Here is a 23,842-nt window from a genome sequence, read left to right on the forward strand (position 1 = left end):
CCGGATACCAGTACAAATACACTTAAACAATCAAACTGAAACGCAACAGCAACCTATCTGCTCAACTGTGTAGACATCTCAAAGGATAGAATCATATGTATGAGAGCGCAAAGAAATTGAATGACAACATTACCGAACACAAAACATCACCAACAACTGATAACATGCCACAACCAATGACAAACAGTACGACTTTGACATCACATTGATCACCCACAAGACGGACAGACAACAACGGACAGAAACAACGACGAACATAACAACGAGACGGACAGGAAACAGCAGTCGGACAGAAAGCAAAAGACAACAGGCATGCTTGTTAGATTCTCCAATGCTTAATAGAGAGCTTGAACTTGAAAACTTAAAGATCTTCGTAAAAAACTGTAAGAAAGTACTTTTGGACTAAACTCAACTCAATAAGTAAAAAACTGAAATTTATCAGCTTAGTATCAGAATCTAGATATTTTGGTTTCTAAACCAAATTGAACGATAATTTCACAACTAATCAGTTGAAATAGAAGTTTTGAAACCGCATCGTTTGGCTAGACCTAAAAACGATGGAGTGGCGGCCTTTTGTTTATGTAAGAATCGGATTCCATCTAAGTAATAAATCTGAATACGTATGAAGGCAGTTTGTTAAGGTAACAATTAATAACCAAAATGCTGATAGTTGTTCCTATACCCACATTTAAAAAACATCAACGAGTCTAGAAAAGCTTGCAAATTAGCATAGATGCGATAGATATCGATTAAAAAACATTCTGGTTGTGGAGACTTGAATTGTGAAATTGAGAATCAGTCTTTTTGATTTTTTGTGAGGGGTTGAATCTCAAGCGGATTAACTCCCAACCTGTTTTTAAAAAATCCTATAGGCCACTTGCATTGACATATGATCACAAATACCAATCATTTCAGAAAACTGCTTACCTTAACACTGGAATATCGGACTTTAAAGATGACTCGAATAATCCTAAAGAAAACTTTGAGAAAATTGCTACCGAAAACAATCAGATACCGATCTTACAGCATTCAACGTGATACTTTGCATGAAACAATTTGTCATCAGAGTGATAACAGTGATTTTGTAATCAAAAATAAATTGTATCATAGAAGAACTAGACAACAAGCTCCTTTAAATTAAAACGGTTAGAGGTAATAACATGCCCTTTTATAAATAGAGATATGAAAAAGCCATCATGGTAAGATCCAACCAAGAACCTTTATAGAGAATAAAACACAAGAAACAAACAAATACCAAGACAAAAGTTTTTTGCTTATCGCTATGAGGAGGACTAAGAAAGACACTTTGCCACCTTAAAGATTCCAACATAACTGATAACAAAAGTTTGGAAAACTGTACAACCATTGTTTCAAATAAGGTTCAAACAATAAGAGTTATACCTTATATATGTAGCATTATGACAAACATATCATACTGAAATGTGTATTCAGAATATGACACACCCAATGTCACTGAATCAAAAAACTGAGTATCTAATAAATTTTTTTTTAACCACAACGAAAGAGGAAGGGGAAAATCATTAAGACTAGTCAAGGAAATAACAGCCAGCTCAATATTCCAGTGGAAATCATAAGGATAATTGTGATATGTTTTTCCATTTTTGATCCAAAATAAATGCGTCATTCGAGGCCAAACTTTTCCAAAGAATTGAAACTTGCTGATATACACCTGTGTATAGAGAAAAGGTTCAAAGAAACAAGGGCAACTTCAGTCAAGGTGAGTATTCGCCCAGTTCTGTCAAAAATTTATGAAAAGCTACTACCCAATCTCAACCTACTTTAACAATTTTTGCAATGACAATTTTAATATAGAAAAAGGAATAGTACAACTCTCCACTTTTATCAGACTGAAATTTTGGAAAAGCTAAGATGAAAGAAAAGTTTGCAAAGGCTACTCATTGACTTATCAAAAGCTTTCGACTGCATCTCGCACGAAATATGATTGCTAAACTTGAAGATAAGGATTTTAAAGGAGTGCCCTAGGTCTCCATAGCAGCCTATCTATCAGATAGAAGCAAGACGAAAATTGGCGACCATACAGTACCTTGGCATTGAAAGTAGGTTTCCCCAAGGATCCATTCTAGGGCCGCTACTATTTAACATCTACATGAGAGATTTGTTCTACTTCCTTGAAAATAGAAATGTACTGAATTATGCAGACGATACAACACCTTTTGTGATAGCTGATTCTTGGGAAGAGGTTGGTGAGGAGCTCTCGAATGGAAGGAAATGCAGACAAGTCTGAGTTGATAGCTAACAATACCAGCAAAGAAATCTTCATTACTATACAGAATGAACGCATCTTTAACAGCAACTCAGGCAAGATCCTAGGATTAACTTTTGACAACTGTCTGACTTTTGAGCCACATATTAACACGATTGAAAGAAAGCTAGCCAGAAAATCAGTGGCACTTGCGAGGGTAGCACCGTACTAAATCAAGAAAAAGCAAAGGCTCTGTGCTCTTTCGAAGTCAATTCAATTATTGTTCGCTTGTCGGATGTTTTCATGTTCGCAGCTAGAAAAAAATAAATCACCACCTCCACGAAGATGTTTCGAGGATGTGTATTCTGATCATACATAACTTTTAGCAGCTTTTAGAGAAGACGGTGCCATCAAATTCCACCATAAAAATCTTCAGTGTTAGCAATAGAACTCAAAAAAAATACATATCAGATCTAATAAAAATTTTCAAACATGATGAAAATATCAAAGTAAATCGCAAACGCCTTACTTCAGATCAAGAGAAATAAAATTTTTTTCACGTTCAGAGTCACTTTTATTTTTAGGGCCAAAAGTTGGGAATTAATCCGGCTTCGTATAGAGATAGTTGATCTCGTATTTTTACGGAAAAGATTCGCAGTGAGGCCTCCATGCCCGTGTAGAACTGCCGGCCTAGATTGCAGTGTCGGCTTTTTGTACTCACCTTACAAATTGTAAAGTAGCGTTGACTTTTATTAGCCTTTGTTGCTACCTGTTCGTCAACTTGAAATAAACTATTACATACATACATACATTAACATCTATGCCACTTTACGACTTTTTCGAATGTTTTGAACCCGGGTCTTAATATGTTAATACGCAGGGAACAAGGTTGGCAACTTTCGAGAAAAGGAATGGTACCTAACTGAAACAAACCTTACTTCGTGGTCTTTTCCTATGAAGAAATATTCGGTACAGGCTATGATTAGTTGTTATTCTTTAGCCTTAAGTCACTTTTTATTCTCCATCATAGAGGATGAGATTTATTTTTTATATACTCTATAATTTACAAATCAAAGAAATAAATAAAAAAGCTATTTAGATATAAACGACTTGTAAAGAAGCTTTAGAATACCATGGAAACCAATCCTTTGTAATCAAAACCACAATACCCATATAAAAATTCAATTAACCCTTGTCATACCGTTGCCGGATCATTCCTCGTGAGAGTTTTTTGAATGGCTGCCCGAGCTTGAGTCGAGTGGTGTATTTTCATCATGTTTTTTTGGTGTTTCTTAGAGTATGTAAAGAGATTTATATTTGTTTCAACTTATACTTAAGTATTTTATGTTTGTGTAGTTAGTGAATGCACCAATTAACTAATAGTGCTAGGGATCTGGAAATAGATTTAAAGAGTTACTTTTAGAACACCTCCACATCACTTCACTACAACAACGGGCTTCTTGTTTTTTTGTAAGAAGGAATATGTATTGAAAGTGGATTTACATGTGCAAGACAGTTTTCAGTTACCAAGTAGTCTATCGAAGTGATAGAAGAAACGCCTTTTGTGTAGGACGCAAAATGTCATCCATGTTGAATACTCCTTTAGGCGAACGCAACAGTTTTAATCAGCAATTCCGACCTTCTTATTTTTCCAAACTCTAAAGAAGGGTGTCGATATTATACTAACGAGTCTAGGTAATGTTTCTAGTTGGCGAGTTGGCGAGTTGCGAGTTTCGAGTTGGGATGTTCGTAAAAGATTAAGGCGACCGAAAATTTTCTAATTTAAACTAATGTAGCCCAAAAGTACAATTTTCAAATTAGCCAGTACCAAACATATAATTGACTTTATCATGAAAATGGTAAGGTGCTGGCTAGCAAAGCCAAAATACTTAGTACTGTTATGTCATTGTCATAATGCTGACAACATGACACGTTCTTGTAAAAATATTGACAAAATCTTTAAATACAATGATTGTCAAACCAATTCCCCAAAAAATATTGATCATACTGCAAGTGATGCTTATTATATAAAAGGATATAAGTTGACAGTCATCTTAGCCTCTAAAAATTCGTAGAGATAGCTTATAGAGCTAGAAAAATAATGACACTTTCTTTTATCATTTTATCATTGGATTGACACTTTTTAATAAAAATTTTGATCACCATTATAGAAATACAATGGTTCTAAAGTCACTTTTCAACAATATCTTTATACTCAATGTGATGCAGGAAATAAATATATGAATTGACAGTAGAAAACAGCTTTCCTGCTCTCAGCGCACTGTTTAGGGCAATAAGCATATACAGGTGGTAATGTCTATATATTATATGTGTTATATATTACTCTCATATTACATTTACTTTCAAATCGTACTTTGATGTATGTTTTCTTCTCGGTAGCCAAAATTAACTCCCAACTCGAAACTAGCAACTCCCTAACTCGCGACTAGAATAGTTTCCAAACTCTATACTAACTTACTGCATGGTATTGTGATGCTCGAGTTTTTCATTATATAAAAGACCTTTTGCTAGTTAGGATGTCATGTTGAATAATTAAAAACTCCAGCATTATAAAAAATTGACACATTAATGCATAATAAAGTGTGCATCCATCGTTTCTTATCATTGTTTTGATGCTGGAGTTTTTAATTATTCAACATGACATCCTAACTACTAAAATAGGTCTTTTCAATACGACAGTGTGTCACTATGGGGAATTCTCTATATCACTTCAAAAGAAAAAGGACAAAGAATGTCTCATAAATGAAAAGACAAACATTTTTACTAAAGTCTATCGAGTCTACCTGAAATAGAACCGAATATTATAAAAAACAGATGTGATTTTATTTTTTTGTTAATTGAAAGTAGCATTTTGTTGGAAAGATAATTCTGTGTGTATTTGAATTTTGAGAAAACGGAAATCTTGAGGTTTTTCAAAATTATCTCTGTTCTAGTCTAAAAAAAATTGCTACCCTGCCAAAATAAGTCCCTATCAAAATTAAGTCTTTAACTTTCCTTAGACATCGCTCCTTTTTTAAGGCAAAAAGAACCAATTTTCCCTGTAATCCGCCAAAATTAGCTCTGTCTTCATAGAAAAATTCGCAAGAACGCCAAAATAAGTCCCCTAAGTAAAAACAAATAGCTAGACTTTTCTGTTTTGTTTTAAATATTGAAGATTGTACTGATTATTTTGCTGTCTTTAGACTTTAACGGGAATGTCTCTTTAAGGGTAACTTTTCGCTTACTAACCCTTCACGGGTAGAAAGGTTAGGAAAGTCTCTCTAAGGGTAAATTTTCGTCTATTCGATTCTGACTTGTACCTCGGGCTCGATTATAAATATTCATAGTCGTAAAATAGGCGAAAATTCATACTATGTGTCGTCTTGTATATTCCAATGCCAATGCCCATTCCCCCTCAAGAGAAAGAACTTTTAAATCCATGAACAAACTTAACTCCTTTTAAGAAAAAAGGAGCTTTATGAATAAAATCCCTTAGCAAAAGGAATACGTTGAACTACAAAGAACAACATAGGTTATCCACTTTATTTGCCATGTAGAACCTCAGTGTTAACATGCACGTAGCAAGAAAAACAAAACAAATAATTCTTTTTATAAAAACACTAGCAAAACATTTACCGAATTTCGGACTTTAAATTCATATTCAATCGTTCATTTTATAACGTAGTGTAATATTTCGTTGTTGTGGAAACTTAATAAACTTCTTGGAATATTGGAATAGTAAAGAGACAGCTAATGAAACCTCTAAGGTAAACATACAAATGGATGCAGACATTTATCGGCACAGATACGGTTAATGTAGCCATTGTTTGTATATTAACATAATTATGTTTATAGATTTCTAAAAAATGCAAAAAAATTTCTCATCGACAGACCATTTCAACTGACAGCTTATAAACAGAAGACAGAGGTAAATAAAATTTTCAAACTAGGATGATTTATGACAATCTTTTTGGATTCATTTCATTCAAAACTAAATTATTAGTTACAGTAGATTTCAAACGGACTCTTTCAATTTCTTTTAGATTTCTTATACAGCATCTCGAAATGGGTGGGTTAACAAAATAAATCACTCTTAGGCCACTTTTTCAAGACTCTCGCACTTTTTGACATCTATTCTTTGAGCCACTTTGACATTCTGGTCTGTAAAATACCATAAACATAAGAAAATCACATTGTGATTTTTCATATGTCTATGAAAATACTAACAACACAGGAGGGGCCAACCATATTATTTTTATCTTTCATTTTTTTTAGATACTTTGCTGATCGTTCCCAAACAAAATGTCAGATAAAACCTCAGGTAAGCTACATCTTTAAATAAGAAACTAACCAAATGAAAAACGTTCAGTGTCCGTTCGGACGTTTTTAAGGAATTTCTGAGAAAAAAAAGAAGCTTTTTCAGGCCCTGCTGGCTGAGAAATGAGCCTTTAAAAAAAGTCAAAAATATTTTGACTTTGTCAAGTCCTTTGCGTGCAATGAATCAATTAATCCAAGCTAAATTAATAAGTTAAAGAGTTACTAATTTGCGCATGATCAAAGAACACAAATAATCGATACATTCGAATTATGAACGGTGCATCCGTTGTTCCTTAATACCTTTTTATTATAATCTTTAAAGGTAAACAAATTGTAGAAAAAGAAGATAACCAAACAGAAAGCGAGAATGCATTCAAAACCTACAAGGAGATTACTAAAATCATTTCCGATGACCTTGGAGTTCGTGATGCTGAAGCAATAACAGAAACAGACTTAAATAAACTTGTCAAAATTTCAAACGTACCATTGACGAAAGATGATATCAAACTTTTTATCACGGTCAAAGAGAACAACAAAAAGTACAAAATGCTGGCCGTTCCTGACCTACCAGAGGGGAAAACACTGTCACCACCAGATCTACAAAAAATCGAATCGCTTAAACTAGATAAACAATTGGAAGTCTTCAAAGGTCCAATTGACAACAAAGCTCAAGCACCGATCGATTTCTCAACGATGACAGCGGCTGATTGGGTGAAGGTTATTCTCAACTGCAACATGACGTATGGTCGTGTTTTCGTAAACTTGGCAGTCCAAACGACCGCGGAGCGCAACCTATGTTTTTCCCCCCTAACGAAATGCTTTTTGGAACTTCTGATTTTAATGTTTCACAAGTAGCCTTATTTTTCTCACAGACTTCTGAGAAAGTCGAAAATTTCAGCGACAAGTCTGTCATGACAAATCTATCCGTCGGGGCTTCAATTTCGACGCCTTGGGTAGCTGGCAGTGCTGAGTTTTCCCACGAAACAAAAAATAGAACTGCCGAAAAGGGTTCCAACATCAAATCTGTCTTCAAAGTCGAAGTTCCAATCGGCATATTTACCTTACCACGGCCTTCAGAGCTGAAAAATTCGAAGATCAAGTTGAACGATGACTTTAAATCATTTGTTAACAAGTATCTAGAAGATCATCCTGACTGCACTAGGGAAAAAATTCAAGAAGCGATGACTGAACGTTTCGGAGACGTTGTACCACAGAGTGTTAAGATTGGCGTAGCATGTTACACGACCGATATAACCAAATTGGAGGAGAGTCAATCATTAGAAGCCGTTTCTAATTCGTTTGCAGCGAGCGTGAAAGGGGCGTATGGGTGTTTCAGTGGTGGCGGCCATGCTGGTTATGGCCAAGGCTCGTCCAATAAAGAAGGAAATTCTTCCCAAGACAAAACCTTTACATTTTCTGCAATCGCTGGTAGCCTTCCAGATCCTAACAACCCAATGTCGGTGGCTGATTACCGTGTTTTACCGATCAGTTGGAGAATCATTGATTTTGGAGATGAATTTACGCCAGTGTATGACTATCTGGATGAAGATGTCAAGGACCACTTGAATAAAAGTAAGAAAGTTTCTTTTCCAATCTCCCTGTTAATTTTTTATAAACAACCAAAAACTGTTCGCTAAAAAAAAGCCTTTTCTCCACCAGGTGTTTAAACAAATCAAAGGCGCCCTTCAGATGTGTCCTTTAGAATCTGGAAAAAGCATTCTACTGTAGATATTTCTCTCCCATTCAGTTCAATCGTCAACAACGTCGGTGAATACAGACAAAACCCATCTCTATCCTGGTCAAAGTTTGGACAGAGGTGATCAATTGATTACATCTGGATTTCGATTGATAATGCAACATGATGGAGATCTGGCTTTGTATTGTGGACCATACTCAAACTTGCTTTGGAACACGGACACAGCAAAAAGCAAAGCCTGTAGACTCATATGCGAAGGAAGTGGCAATTTAGCACTGGTTGATAACGATGGTAGGACCCACTGGGCTTCAAACACAGCTGGTAAAGGCATTCAAAGATTCGTACTGAAGGATAACGGGAACTTTGTCGGATATAAAGGAGAAGAGATAATTTGGCAGACAGAGACAGCCAACAAGTGTAAGTAATATCACTTTGATTGGACGTTGAATATAAAAGTGTGAATCTCATGGTCATGAAATATTGTAAATACTGACTATATTCTGTTCTATGTCTCAATTTAAGGATTTCATAACTAACGCTATACTAACTGTTTACGAGGGCAATTCTGTACAATAATGACCAATGTTAAAAAGTATTGTCCGGGCTTGCGAGCTTGTCCCCGTTAGAATTACCGCGGGATACCAAGTTGAATCGAGCGTCATAACACCAGAACTAAACAAGTTTATGTTAATATCTGATGATATCTAGCGAGTACCTCACCCAAAAGCCAGAATTTTTCAGTTTCTTGGTGAGTTACACATTGATAATTTTCGAAAAATTGAAGACTTTCAAGTGTTCTTACGCAAATTCGATTGTCTCTTACTACAAGAGCTTCCTAAGTTTAAAGTGACATAAAAAATCGAATGTTTACAGCCCGAAAACACGGGCTCCAAACATTCAAAAAGGTCGCAGTAGTATATCCCTATTGCTAATGGGAAGCTTATGGCGTTTGTTATTTCGTTTAGTCAGCATAGACGGGACATCGATGTTCAAAGGAGCAACGTTGAGAAAAGGAAACAAGCTGGTTTCAAGCAGTGGAAAAGAAGAACTACGTTTGAGAATGGATGGGAACTTAGAATGGTGTGGTCAAAATGGTGGACCCCAACTATTATCGTTCAGTAGTAAGAGCAACACTCAAGAATTGCATTTCGATGGAAGAGCTCTCTGCGCAATTTCACGTCAAACCAAATTAGTTGCAACACGTATGGTTTGGAGCATTAGAATAAGCCTTCAGTCATTGGCCAGATTTACTTTGATAGACGGGCAGGCATTGAAAGGATATGATAGGGATGGGAAGCTTATCGTTGTTGAAAGCATGCATTCTCTTAGTCGTAGTTATTGTCCGTCGTCACAATGATAGTAAGCACCAAATAAAACTCTAGCACAAAATAGAACTCAGAAAAGAAACTTTAAATCTCAGTAAATACTTCGCTCCCCTCAAATGATTTCAACCCGGAACAAATAATCTCCTGATGATTTCCGAGCCTTTACTATTTTCCAAACTCAACAGATATCAAATCTTCACGATTTTGAAAAACAAAACTCATTGTAAGTTTAGTATCAATAGCAGTGGGCTATAGAGACTTTTTTTTTCAAAATTAAGTTTGTATAATTTTTTTTGGTCCGTTGGGACCCAAATAACACAAATCTGAGATATTTTTTGATTTTTTCAATTTTTGACGGTTCTCCGGCCTTTTTTATGCTCGAAATGGGCCAATTTCGGGCTTTTTGCCTGGAGAAAAAACCTAGAACATGTTCTGTTGGTGCTACCACCCTCAAATTGGGCTTAAAATATTCCTTGGAAAAAACTAGGATTAGAATGTAACAATTATATACCTCTACCATATACATAGATTTCAAATGATTAGGTATTTAGGCCAAAATTGACCGAAACCACGAAAAAACAGGGTTTTGCCCAGGAAAAAATCTAAAATCTGTTCTGTTGCTGCTACAAGCCTCAAATTAGGCTTAAAATATTCCTTGGAAAAAAGTAGGATTGAAATGTAACAATTATGTACCTCTACCATAAATATAAAATTTAAAAATTCAGGTATTTAGGCCAAAATTGACCGAAAACAGGGAAAAACAGGGTTTGCTTGGGAATAAAAGCTAAAATCTGTTCTGATGGTGCTATAAACCTCAACTTAGGCTCAAAATGTTCTTTGGAAAAAACTAGGATTAGAATGTAACAATTATATACCTCTACCATATACATAGACTTCAAATGATTAGGTATTTAGGCCAAAATTGACCGAAACCACGAAAAAACAGGGTTTTGCCCAGGAAAAATCTAAAATCTGTTCTGTTGCTGCTACAAGCCTCAAATTAGGCTTAAAATATTCCTTGGAAAAAAGTAGGATTGGAATGTAAACTTAATACTGATAGTATCAAACAACTTCTTTCCGAGTTGACGTATCGTACTTACGTCCTTTTAAAGGGTACGAGCTGGAGTTTTTATAAGATACTTCAATAATTGGTCATTAGAGATGAAACATTCTTCAGAAAAAGTAATAAAATTGTTTTAATAACGAACAAACAAATCAAATGAGAGCTTTTAATAACTTGCCCCTTTTAATGACGTTTTCGAACCCACAAATACACTGAGAGAGTCTTAAAGTACGTTAAGACTGAATCACTGACGATAAAAGTACTCACCCGTTGTTGACACGTAATCGAGGAGCACAAGTAGCAGTCACCAAGTGTTGACCATCCGGACACCATTGGAAAAACGTTGTATCAGAAGCCTGAGTGAAAGAAAAGAAGTTTTTAAAGTCAATTCTCTCTCTCTATTCCGAACCTCTTTTATTCGAATCTTTCTGTAATACACGGGTTTCGAATTAAATCTGGCGCGAGAGAAAAAATCAAGTAAATAAAAGGAGCGATAAGGGAAAATGCCTTATAAAAGGTTGATAGATTTCCTTTCTTCTCTTTTGAAAGCCAGGTGTTCATTCAAAAGATGTTTTTCTATTTTAAATTCAATAAAAGAAATATGATTAAACGATTGACTTTTTATTTTAATGTTTTTTGTTTTCATAATGACCCATAAAGTCTGTCAAAATGGAAAAATGAGCTAAAATTGCTTGATACACGGCCAATTTTCGTTCTGTTTACTTGATATTTTTCGTGCAAATTTACATGGGATCAAAGCTAAAGCTAAGCAAAAATTTAATTCGAAACCCGTGTATTCGTCTAACATTGGTCCCTCCAGCTCAACCGTATGTATGTATTTCAACTCAAAGAAAATCTTTTGTCCCTTGAAGATCGGATAGGAGGGAGTCAACCGTAGAGGCTTTTTATAAACCGTTTATCATATTTTGTAGAGGCTTTTTATAGATTCCCGAATCATAATCATTTAACTTTTAATTTTCAACTTTCATTTATTATACGATCGAATGTAAATAATAACACTAAATGTTTTTATTTAAACACGTACGCACTTTTGTTAGTATTTATCAAAATTGATCAAATATATACTTCTTTGTTTAAGTTTAACCCTTTTAACTTTGCCTCCCTACCTATCTTATGGCCATATAAATCTGGGGGAACCATAAACTTAGAGGTAGTGGCTAATTTTCAGTATGAATGAATGATTCAGATTTTATGGCCTTTCTTTAGTTTTGCCTTTCATGAATATGAGCAAATAACAGACTCTTGTAAATTTCGAAATGAAAACCTTCAAAAAATGTTTTTTAATATAAAAAATAGTCAGAACTTCTTTGTCGTTGGTACCAACTATTTACGACGATTCCGAAAGCAACTTTTTGTTACTATGACAACTAATGACGTCATTTTAATCCTCCATTCCAGGAAGGGTCCGGGAAATTTCAGAACTTTATCATAATTTGAAGTATCGTTGTGGTAGTCCACTTAACTGAAGTCTGCTCCAAAAAAATTAGTACTTTTTTTCATCTTCATTTTCAAATTATTAGAAGATTCACAAAAGATTCCATTTATGCACTTGAAATTATCCTTTCGTTAAGGTATTACTTTTAGTTATATCTTTTTCCCCTGAGGAGCAATGTTTGTACGGACAGATTACCAAGGGACTACCAATTTTTTTGCGACAAACTTTATAAAGCACAACGCACCGAATCTAAAGATAGTAACAAATCCGAACAAATTTATTCGTTTGTACGACTTGCAATCCCTCCTTTGCGTTAATCGCCCTTTCACGTTAATTCATAATCAAAATATCAAAAGAAAGGTAATAACTTTCACGATTTTCCAATCATTTTGAAATGAACTGTGCGATTGGAACTCGTACAAATTTCTAGTTGAAATAAATATGACGTGTGAGATGCGCTATTGAATCAGATCGTGAAATCAAAATTCCTCTCACCTTGGGTTTGCAGACGAGTTTTCTGGCTTCCACATTCCACATCTCCATTTCTCCAGGTAAATTACCGAAACCCGCCAAACACAAAAGTGAGCTGTACTGTTAAGGACAATCTCACAAAGTTAACAACTAAATTACCGAAACCCGCCAAACACAAAAGTAAGCTGTACTGTTAAGGACAATCTCACAAAGTTAACAACTAAATTACCGAAACCCGCCAAACACAAAAGTAAGCTGTACTGTTAAGGACAATCTCACAAAGTTAACAACTAAATTACCGAAACCCGCCAAACACAAAAGTAAGCTGTACTGTTAAGGACAATCTCTCAAAAAGTTACAACTAAATTACCGAAACCCGCCAAACACAAAAGTAAGCTGTACTGTTAAGGACAATCTCATAAAAGTTAACAACTAAGTTACCGAAACCCGACAAACACAAAAGTGAGCTGTACTGTTAAGGACAATCTCACAAAAGTTAACAACTAAGTTACCGAAACCCGCCAAACACAAAAGTGAGCTGTACTGTTAAGGACAATCTCACAAAGTTAACAACTAAATTACCGAACCCCACCAAACACAAAAGTGAGCTGTACTGTTAAGGACAATCTCACAAAAGTTAACAACTAAGTTACCGAAACCCGCCAAACCAAAAGTGAAGTTACACAAAGTTAACAACTAAATTACCGAACCCCACCAAACACAAAAGTGAGCTGTACTGTTAAGGACAATCTCACAAAGTTAAGAACTAAATTACCGAAACCCGCCAAACACAAAAGTGAGCTGCACTGTTAAGGGCAATCTCACAAAGTTAACAACTAAATTACCGAAACCCGCCAAACACAAAAAAATCCCGGAAAAGTCATTTGAATCTGTTAATGGGATGTGGAATCTTATGCAAAACTAACATCTTACTGACTTAACTTGAATCCATAAATCTATTCAAACAATCATTCACTAAAAGAAAAGGATATTGTTCCCGTGTGCGTTGTAACTGCATGTACTTCTCGCTCCTGTTCCAAAATCGAAGATAGGTTCAGCTTTCATGTTGAATAGCGCAGCTTTGGCGGGCATGTCTGTAGTAGCGGTGGGTGAGTGGAGTTAAGGAAGATATTGACTGATGTATTGTGCTTGATGGGAACACTAACTGTCAGAGATCATCATCCCAACTGTGTCAGGTTCAAAGTTTTAAAAAGTATGAAATGAAAATCTTTGACGTCTTAAGATTTCTTCAAAGCTTAAATCAATCCGCTCAAAATTTCTTTCTAACGAAGTATTTTAATTAGCAATATCTTGCACCCTCGAGAAAGTTAAGTACAGAATGCAATTTCTTTGACCAGACTTAACGTTTAACTATTTAACGCCAAACTAAAAGCAACAAGCAACATGCTGAATGGACCTACCTGATGATTAAATTTAGATAGCAATGCGAAAAGAAAAATGAAAAAAATCAGTCAGTAAATATAGCGTTTAGCGAAAATACACAACGCAATAGGAAGTGGGTTGCAAGAATCTGTTTTATTGACAATTGAATCATGCTTGATGGTGAGCATTGTTTTCAATAATGTTTTTGTGTGAAAAACATAGAAATATAAGAAAAAAATCCAATGAAAATCTGCAAAAACGGCGATTTCCGGCATTTTCAACCGGAAAAATTAAAAAAAAAAATCGAACTCGGCCATGTTTTGAGCATTGCGAATACGCATCTTTCTGCAAAAAATCAGAAAAAGCTAAAAATTAAAATTCAAGAAAATGTCAAAAAACCGGTTTTCCGGCATATTTCCGGCATTTTCGGATGGAAAAAAAATATTTTTCGAAAATCGGGTTCCGTCACATTTTAGGTATTGTCATATTGCATCAGTGTGCAAAATTTCATAAAAAAATATAAAGTACAGCTCGAGAAATTCAAGAAATACTGTCTTTCAGGCGAAAATAGGTTGTTCCAGCGACTTTTAAAATAGTTCCGGCTTCAAAAATCAATTTTAGTGAAAATTGAAACATGCTTGATGGTGGGCATTGCTATTAATAATGTTTTTGAATGAAAAACAACCAATTGTAAAGAAAAGTCCAATGAAAATCTAGAAAAACGGCAATTTCCGGCATATTTCAGGCATTTTCCGCCGGAAAAAATTTTTTCTTAAAAATCTGACTCGGCCATGTTTTTGGCATTGTTAAATACGCATCTTTGAGCAAAAAATCAGAAAAAAAATGAAAATCTCGAGAAAATGCCAAAAAAACAGTTTTTCCGGCATATTTCCGGCATTTTCGGCCGGAATTGAATTTTTTTCGAAAGTCGGGCTCTGTCACAATTTAGGTATTGACATTTTGCATCAGTGTGCAAAATTTCATGAAAAAATAATAAAATACAGCTCAAGAAATTCAAGAAAACCGTTTTTCCGGCGAAAATCGGCTGTTCCGGTGATTTTTAGAAAGTTCCGGCTTCAAAAATCAATTTTATTGAAAATTGAACATGCTTGATGGTGGCATTGCTATTAATAATGTTTTTGAATGAAAAAAATTTTCGGCCGGAATTGAATTTTTTTCGAAAGTCGGGCTCTGTCACAATTTAGGTATTGACATTTTGCATCAGTGTGCAAAATTTCATGAAAAAATATAAAATACAGCTCAAGAAATTCAAGAAATACCGTTTTTCCGGCGAAAATCGGCTGTTCCGGTGATTTTTAGAAAGTTCCGGCTTCAAAAATCAATTTTATTGAAAATTGAAACATGCTTGATGGTGGGCATTGCTATTAATAATGTTTTTGAATGAAAAAACAACCAATTATATGGAAAAAGTCCAATGAAAATCCAGAAAAACGGCGATTTCCGGCATATTTCCGGCATTTTCGGCCGGAAAAAATTTTTTCTCAAGAATCGGACTAGGCCATGTTTTGGGCATTGTTAATACGCATCTTTGAGCAAAAAATCAGAAAAAACTAATGATGAAATCTCGAGAAAATGCCGAAAAACCAGTTTTTCCGGCATATTTCCGCCATTTTCGGCCGGAAAAATTTTTTTTTCGAAAATCGAGCTCCGTCACATTTTGGGCATTGCCATTTTGCATCATTGTGCAAAAAATTAGAAAAAACTAATGAGCCGATCCCGAGAAAAGCTGGCAACAGACGAACGAACGGACGAACGAACGGACAAGGGTTAATTTAAAGGACTACCTTAGGTAGGTCCAAAAATCATAAGTAAACAATAAGTAAACCATCATAAGTCTTCACCTTCATTTCCCCTGACCCAACAAACTATAAGTTCAAGACTCTATTAAGTATACCCCTCCCTCGTCTGAAATTAGAAAATGCGTTAAATCTCTTTAAGAGTATCACTTTTACTCTTCACAAAAAAGGACAATGTTAAGTGCGAATAACGAAAACGGTTCACCACAGAGAAAGGATACATCCATACACAACACAGAAGTGAGATGAGTCAGGGTGCCATTCCACGGAATATATTGGTCCTTTCTTGTCTGAAAATTAAAAAAAATAAATCATCATGGTATATCATGTTTATAGAAACACTCTGTATAATTAATTAGCCATAGTTTTCAAACATTTAAATGACTCCGTTATACTACTCGGACACGTCATAAATGATATTGGCTATGAGTATAGACTTGTTATTTTATCTACGTTAAATGAAAATAAGCAGGCTCGTAAACAACTTGGTGAAGCTTAACACGCCATGCTTTTGGTACCCATAGTAACTGATATGCCTTTAATTAATAACAATCTCATCTTAATGTTCTTTTTAAGAACAATATTTTTCATATATTTATCATCAACAAAACTCAAAAAACAACAAGCTAGATGCTGAATGGACCTACCTGATGATGAAACTTAGATAAGGAGAAAAATAAAAACAAGCAACATGCTGAATGGACCTACCAAATGATTAACATCAGATGAAAATAAGGAAAAAAGTGACAATAATTGTACAAAAATTCAGAATGGAAAAATAAAGCTTGTGTGTTGAATAATGTAAAATGGTAAAAAGGAATGTCCCCAAATACGAAAATCACTTAAACCATTCAGACCCAAAAAACCTTTTAAGCTGTTTTTGGCCCAAATTTGCCCAAAAAAAATTTCCTTAAAATTCTGGCTCCGTCACATTTTGGGCATTGTCATTTTGCATCATTGTGCAAAAAATCAGAAAAAAATTATGAGTCAACATTGAGAAAAGCTATATTTTCTTATTTGGTTAAAGGGAATTTCCCCAAAATACGAAAATCCGTCTTTTAAGGCGAATAAGAATTTTCCAGGAAAAAACACTTCAGCCATTCCTTAAAGAATCTTGCCCTCCATCTTTGTACAAAAAATCAGAAATAAGTAATGACAGGATTTTGCACAAAGTCCAAAAAACCCTATTTTTAGGTCGTTTTTGGCCCAAATTATTTGCCCAAATATATTTTTTTTCGAAAATCGGGCTCGGTCACATTTTAGGCACTGCCATTTTGCATCATTGTGCAAAAAATCAGAAAAAAATAATGAGTCAACTTTGAGAAAAGCTATATTTTCTTATTTGGTTAAAGGGAATTTCCCCAAAATACGAAAATCCGTTTTTTAAGCGGAATAAGAATTTTCCGGGAAAAATCACTTCAGCCATTCTTTAGAGAATCTTGCCCTCCATCTTTGTACAAAAAATCAGAAAAAGGTAATGACAGAATTTTGCACAAAGTCCAAAAAACCCTATTTTTAGGCACTTTTTGGCCCAAATTTGCCCAAATATATTTTTTTTCGAAAATCGGGCTCCAACACATTTTAGGCATTGCCATTTTGCATCATTGTGCAAAAAATCAGAAAAAAATAACGAGTCAACATTGAGAAAAGCTATATTTTCTTAGTTGGTTAAAGGGAATTTCCCCCAAAATACGAAAATCCGTTTTTTAAGGCGAATAAGAATTTTCCGGGAAAAACCACTTCAGCCATTCTTTAGAGAATCTTGCCCTCCATCTTTGTACAAAAAATCAGAAAAAAGTAATGACTGAATTTTGCACAAAGTCCAAAAAACCCTATTTTTGGGCAGTTTTTGGCCCAAATTTGCCCAAATATATTTTTTTTCGAAAATCGGGCTCCGACACATTTTAGGCATTGCCATTTTACATCATTGTGCAAAAAATCAGAAAAAACTAATGAGCCAATCCTGAGAAAAGCTGGTAACAGACGGACGGACGGACGGACGGACGGACGGACGGACGGACATGGGTTAATTTATAGAACCTCCACCGGGGCACCCGGCGGTAGGTCCAACAATCATTAAGAAAATATAGCAGTTAGCGAAAATGCATTAAATTTCATCATTGATTGTTGATGGGGGGGGAGGGAAGGGGAGTAGGGAAAAAAGAAATAGAAAGTTCCGGTTGCAAAATTGCAAAAATTTTATTGACAATCGAATCATGCTTGATGGTGGCATTGTTATCAATAATTCTTTTAAGTGAAAAAACAAAGAAATATAAGTCTGCAAAATTTCATGAAAAAATATAAAGTATAGCTCGAGAAATTCAAGAAAAACCGTTTTTCCGGCAATTCTTGGCTGCTCCGGCGATTTTCAGAAAGTTCCAGCTTCAAAAATCAGTTTTATTGACAATTGAACCATACTTGATGGTGGGCATTGTTATCAATAATGATTTTGCGTGAAAAAACAAAGAAATATCAGGAAAAAGTCAAATGAAAATTTGCAAAAACGGCGATTTCCGGTAAATTTCCGGCATTTTCGGCCGGAAAAGAATTTTTCTCAAAAATCGAACTCGGCCATGTTTTGGGCATTGCTATTACGCATCTTTGAGCAAAAAATCAGAAAAAACTAATGATAAAATCTCGAGAAAATGCCAAAAAACCAGTTTTTCAGGCATATTTTTCGAAAATCGGGGTCCGTCACATTTTGGGCATTGCCATTTTGCATCATTGTGCCAAAAATCAGAAAAAACTAATGAGCCAATTCTGAGAAAAGTTGGTAACGGACGGACGAACGAACGAACGGACGGACGGACGGACGTCGGTTAATTTATAGGACCTCCGAGGTAGGTCCAAAAATATATCCCAGAAATTACTATCTGTCACAAAATAAAGGGTGCGCCTTATTTGAATGGTAGCCTAATTTAAAAGGTTTGCAAAAATAAAATGCGCGAAAGGAAACTTACCTAAGGGTACAAGACTACTTTCACCTTTACTGGTCATGAAATGTAGCGATTGTTCACCGTAATACGTTTTTCCAGTGGTGTCCACTTCTGCGCTCACCAACACTAACATACCGGTGCCTGTAAAGAAACCATGAGAAAAAGCTCCTTGAGATTCCCCTTAAAAACTCCACTACTAAGGCTAACAAAACCAACCGGAGAAAATATCCTTTAATATTCTTCTCTAGCAGACCACCAGGACTAACAGAGTATAACCAGAAAAACATTCTATATCACCTAAAAACAACATGTCCTGCCACGAAACGTATTTCAAATATTTTGATCCAATGAAATACTAAGTTTTGTTGACCGATATTCCATCATGAGAATTTCATCATCAAGCTAACTAGATTATCCATAGAAATACACAAATATGTCAAGATATTGCCAGTTTACACCGATACGAATTTCCTGTTAATTCTTTTACTATTGTATAGAAGAAAGCCTCGACCTTAAGTTTTGGTAAATAAAACTCTAAAAATCGATTCAGTCAATAAAAGGTTATTATGTTAAAATCTTGAAATTTTGAGCTACTCAAAATGTCAGAATGAAATGTATCTGATTACCTTTGTTATTCCAAAACATGTCAACTTTATCGGATTTGAAGAAACTTTTATTGGTGATAGCTTGCCCGTTACCGAAGTTCGGGTATTGGAACATCCGGACACATGATGGTGCACCCTGAAAAAAGCAAAACAAAATGTTTAAAATTGTTTTTTCTTCGACTGCTGAACATAATCGAATTGCAGTCGAATGATCGATTCCTGGGTGATATGCGATTGCGTTCAATTGGTTCGATTGAAAGTAATTTATGTTCCATTGATTCTCTTCCGTTCAACTATTGGGAATCGCAAGATCGCAGATCAACACATTAGATTGCAATGGATTGTTTTGCTTTTTGGCCAGGAGTGGCTTTTTTTAATAAGTGAGAGAGATAATCAAATCAAAACATATCATAGACAGTTGATGTCCATCATAAACCCTTTCCTTTCATCTACATATACATACAGTTTGTAACTTTAATAAACTTGTCAATAAAAGAAATAGGTTAGCATTTGAAATTAGAGCCAAAGAGAACTACTCTGTACCTTCTTTCCTGGAATATAAACAGCAACAATATAAGGAGCATGCTGTGCTGGTGAAATGGTGAAATTCTCAATCCCTTGAATGTGTAATTTGTGTGCCACAGTACCTAAAAATGAAGTCCAAAACCTTTGAATGAGAACATATTTCATGATGTAGGTCTAATTCACCAAAAAACTTTGACAGCCTTCATATGTCTAAATATTCACTGCCTCCACTACTGCGCTAAGGAGAAGCATCAGCGAAGATTGTCACATTGATTTCATTCTATCGTAATGGAAACCCCATTACATGATTTGTTTATGATAGATGAGTCATGCAGGAATTGATTTACTTTTCGTTTGATTTTTGTGATGTAGTTCCGTATGACATGCAAAGTTGTAAATATTACATCGGCTTCTTAGAGGGAGCCCCACTACTAAAATCTTTGATCAAACAGTTTGGGATTAACAAAGATCATGAATTATCAACTTACTGAAATCACCATCTTGGTGAAATTGGATTTCATTGCTGACACAGCGCCCACATATTTTCTCATCTTTCGACCATCTTGGTTCCCTAATGATGAATACAAAATTCGAGACTCGTTAAATCATTTCATGAAATGGTGAAACATAACTTTAGAAAATATATTATTATTCTCATCTACTCTATATGTTGCTAGAAAGCCTTCAAATTAAAGTTAAACATAGAATGACCATGTATGAAAATTGTCGTGAAGATTAAATAATAACAGAGGCATTCTTTTTCACCGTTCATAAAAGCATTTTCCTAATGCCTGTAGTTTTTTCCTTTGAAAATACGTAAAAAGAGATATTTCGATGTCTGATGGACAGTCTTTTTCCTTCAAAAATACGTAAAAAAGGTTTTCCCGCAACTGTAGTCACTTTCCTTTGTTCAAAATATGTAAAAAGAATATTGATAATGTCTGACAGGCAGTCTTTTTACTTCCAAAAAACGTAACAGCAGAAATATGTTTAAGAAGTTTTCTGAAAGTCTCTAGTAAATTTGTTTATTCAAATGTTCTCCTTCCAAAATATTTATCTCAAAGTCAAAAGATATATTTTCCTTCCAAAATACACAAGATTCATTTACTGAATGGCTGCAGTCTTTTCCTTACAGAATATGTAAAAAGAGTTTTGTCAATGTCTAAAACAGCCTGTCTTTTTCCTTCAAAAATAAGTAAAAACAATTTTCTCAATACTGAGGTCTTTTCCTTTGAAAATATAGAGATTTGTCAATGTCTGACTGACAGTCTTTCTCCTTCCAAAATAAGTAAAAAATATTTACTGAAAGTCCGCAGTCTTTTCCTTTGGAAATGCATAGAGAATTATGTTGAAGAAGTTTTCTCGAAGTCTTCAGTCAACTTTTTATGGAAAATTATTTTTCTCAATGTGAAAGAGATGTTCTCCTTCCAAAATACGTAAAATCTATTTACTGAATGCCTGTAGTCTTTTCCTTTGAAAATACGTAAAAAGAGATTTGTTCTTGTCTGACAGCCAGTCTTTCTCCTTCAAAGATACGTACAAGTTATTTACTGAATGTCTGCAGTCTTTTCCTTTGAGAATATGTAAAAAGAGCTTTGTCAATATCTGACAGCCAGTTTTTTTCCTTCAAGAATACGTCAAAGCAATTTTGTCAATGTCTGTAGTTTTTTCCATTGAAAATACATAAAAAGAGATTTGTTCTTGTCTGACAGCCAGTCTTTTCCCTTCAAAAATACGTAAAAATTATTTACTTGAATGTCTGCAGTCTTTTCCTTTGAGAATATGTAAAAAGAGCTTTGTCAATATCTGACAGCCAGTTTTTTTCCTTCAAGAATAAGTAAAAGCAATTTTGTCAATGTCTGTAGTTTTTCCTTTGAAAATACATAAAAAGAGATTTGTCGATGTCTGACAGCAGGTCTTTTTCCTTCAAAGATATGGGAAAGGTTTTCTCACAGCTGTAGTCACTTTCTTTTGTTGAAAATACGTAAAAAGAGTTTTACCAATGTCTGACAGGCAGTCTTTTTTTCCTCCCAAAATACGTAAGACTTATTTACTTAATGTCTGTAGTCTTTTCCTTGGATATTTTTTTCGTCAAAGAGATGTTTTCCTCCTAAAATACTGAGATTTATTTACTGATTGCCTGTAGTTAATTGTCTTCGGATCTATGTGACAAATGCTTTTAATGATCTGAGTCTTTCTATTGAAAACAGTTTACTGATATCATTTTCCTTTGAAAATACTATAATCCCATTGATTTTCTTGAGCCTCCTAATATAGATTATTTGTGCACCCTCTAATTTGCATGCATCTTGTAGTTTCTGAGATATTGAGTGTTTTTGAAGAAAAATATAGGCAAATAGGGCAAAAAAGACATGAAAAGAAATTTTATTTTATTTTAGTTGGCTAACTAGCAAGATCTTGCATCCCAGGTAGAGGTAGATTTACCCTAATTAAAGGACTTCTTTCTTAAAGGGAGCTCTAAAATGAGACAAGTGCTAATAAATTATTATTATTCTTTAGAGAATAGTATGAATATTGTTCTCAATGGCAATGTTTCTTGACTTTGGAAATACAGTTGTTTCTTTAAGTTTCGGAATTATAATTTAGGTTAGCTGTTCTTAAGATTTAGATGACACTAAAGTATTGAAGGAGGAAAAACAAAAAAATTACCATGCAGATTGTTTCTTATGTTTCAACTTCTTGACGACAGCTTTTGTTTTGATATTGAAGATCTCAAAATTATCAAACCCTTCTGGTAGTTGAGGTGATGTGTAGAAAAGCTCCCAGCAAGCAAGGTATGTATTCTTAGGCGAGAACTTGATGTAAAGTGTTTTCTGTTTTGGTGTTTCAAATGCAGTACCGCCATCTGACATATCCAGCACTTTCAATCTAAAATGAAATCAAAGGCATGAATTACATCTTGAAATTCGATTAAGCATATTCAAATCTCAACAAAACAACAAGCCACATGCTGAATAGACCTACCTGATGATAAAAATAGAACTAGAAAAGAAAGATAATAATTTCCAGCACAGAAGCAAAATATCATAATGAGAAGGAAATATTTTAAATAAAAAGCACTTTGCTCATCACTGAATGGTTAAGAGTTGATATGAAACAACAATACTATTGTCCGCAAGCAAATTTCAAATTTTTCGATCTACTATCTTAGCAAAGAAATATACTGGCAGTAGTAGATTTTTCAGAAGCTTATGATTTTGGCTTGAAGCTAGCTTGAAAAAAAGTCACTTGCTTGTTTTCACACATAACGATTGGAGATACAGAGAGTAGAATTCTACCTCTAGAATAGTTACCTCTGTGGTAGCTCCAAAAACAGTGCAATAGACATCCATAGTTAATTCAATTTGATGAAATCTTAATGATAATGATAATTAAAGATGCCTTTAACTCCATTTTTTTAAATGTAATCTATTGTTTAACTTTGAAATCTTCAAAAAGGAGAATGCACAATATTTTCATTTGAAAATATTTGGAAACATATGCAAAAAGTTCTGATGGGAAATTACTGATAAACAACATTTCCTTCAAAAATACAAATCACAATAAATCTCCACACAAAATAACTTAAACCTGCCAAAATATTCTTTTTTATATGTTGAACATTCCTTTACACAGCTGGACATAAAGGAGTTTTACCCGAATATTACGAAAAGTATGTTAGATAACGCTTTAAACTTTGCCATGCAATACACTACTATTACCGAGAAGGAACTTAGAACTATAAACCACTGTCACAAATCACCCCCTTACTCCAACAACACAGCATGGAAAAATAACAAATCACACGATTGCTTCGATGTTACAATGGGTAGCTTTGATGGTTCTGAAATTTGCGAGCTTGTAGGAATCTACATTTTACACCATCTGGCAGAAATCACAAGAAAACGTGATATCGGTTTATACCATGATGATGGTCTAATGGTTTTCCACAATCTGAAAAACAAAAATGTCAAATCCACACGCCAAAAAATTATCAAAATTTTCAAAACCATTGGATTTGATA

At 34.6% G+C, this 23,842-nt stretch overlaps 2 protein-coding genes across 2 annotated transcripts in view; one reads left to right on the forward strand and one right to left on the reverse strand.

Annotated features, from left to right (window-relative positions):
• LOC136808398 (eukaryotic translation initiation factor 2A-like) overlaps window positions 1-23,842 on the reverse strand; it is a gene marked incomplete at its 5' end in the record, with an annotated part of 40,064 nt that overhangs the window by 8,265 nt on the left and 7,957 nt on the right. The window contains 9 exon segments of the mRNA XM_067064936.1: window positions 10,893-10,981; window positions 12,577-12,662; window positions 13,545-13,646; window positions 15,974-16,042; window positions 18,713-18,829; window positions 19,315-19,429; window positions 19,837-19,940; window positions 20,307-20,389; window positions 22,489-22,707. Coding sequence (XP_066921037.1) covers window positions 10,893-10,981; window positions 12,577-12,662; window positions 13,545-13,646; window positions 15,974-16,042; window positions 18,713-18,829; window positions 19,315-19,429; window positions 19,837-19,940; window positions 20,307-20,389; window positions 22,489-22,707 — 984 coding nt within the window.
• On the forward strand, window positions 6,078-9,668 carry LOC136808399 (uncharacterized). The gene is made up of 5 exons (XM_067064937.1): window positions 6,078-6,152; window positions 6,500-6,545; window positions 6,864-8,113; window positions 8,289-8,654; window positions 9,203-9,668. The coding sequence occupies exons 3-5, from the start codon at window positions 7,336-7,338 to the stop codon at window positions 9,592-9,594; spliced, it is 1,536 nt and encodes a 511-aa protein (XP_066921038.1). The 5' UTR covers window positions 6,078-6,152; window positions 6,500-6,545; window positions 6,864-7,335; the 3' UTR covers window positions 9,595-9,668.

Source organism: Clytia hemisphaerica, unplaced genomic scaffold (genome assembly GCF_902728285.1).
Source record: "Clytia hemisphaerica strain Z4C2 unplaced genomic scaffold, Clytia hemisphaerica genome assembly, whole genome shotgun sequence".
NCBI lineage: Eukaryota > Metazoa > Cnidaria > Hydrozoa > Leptothecata > Clytiidae > Clytia > Clytia hemisphaerica.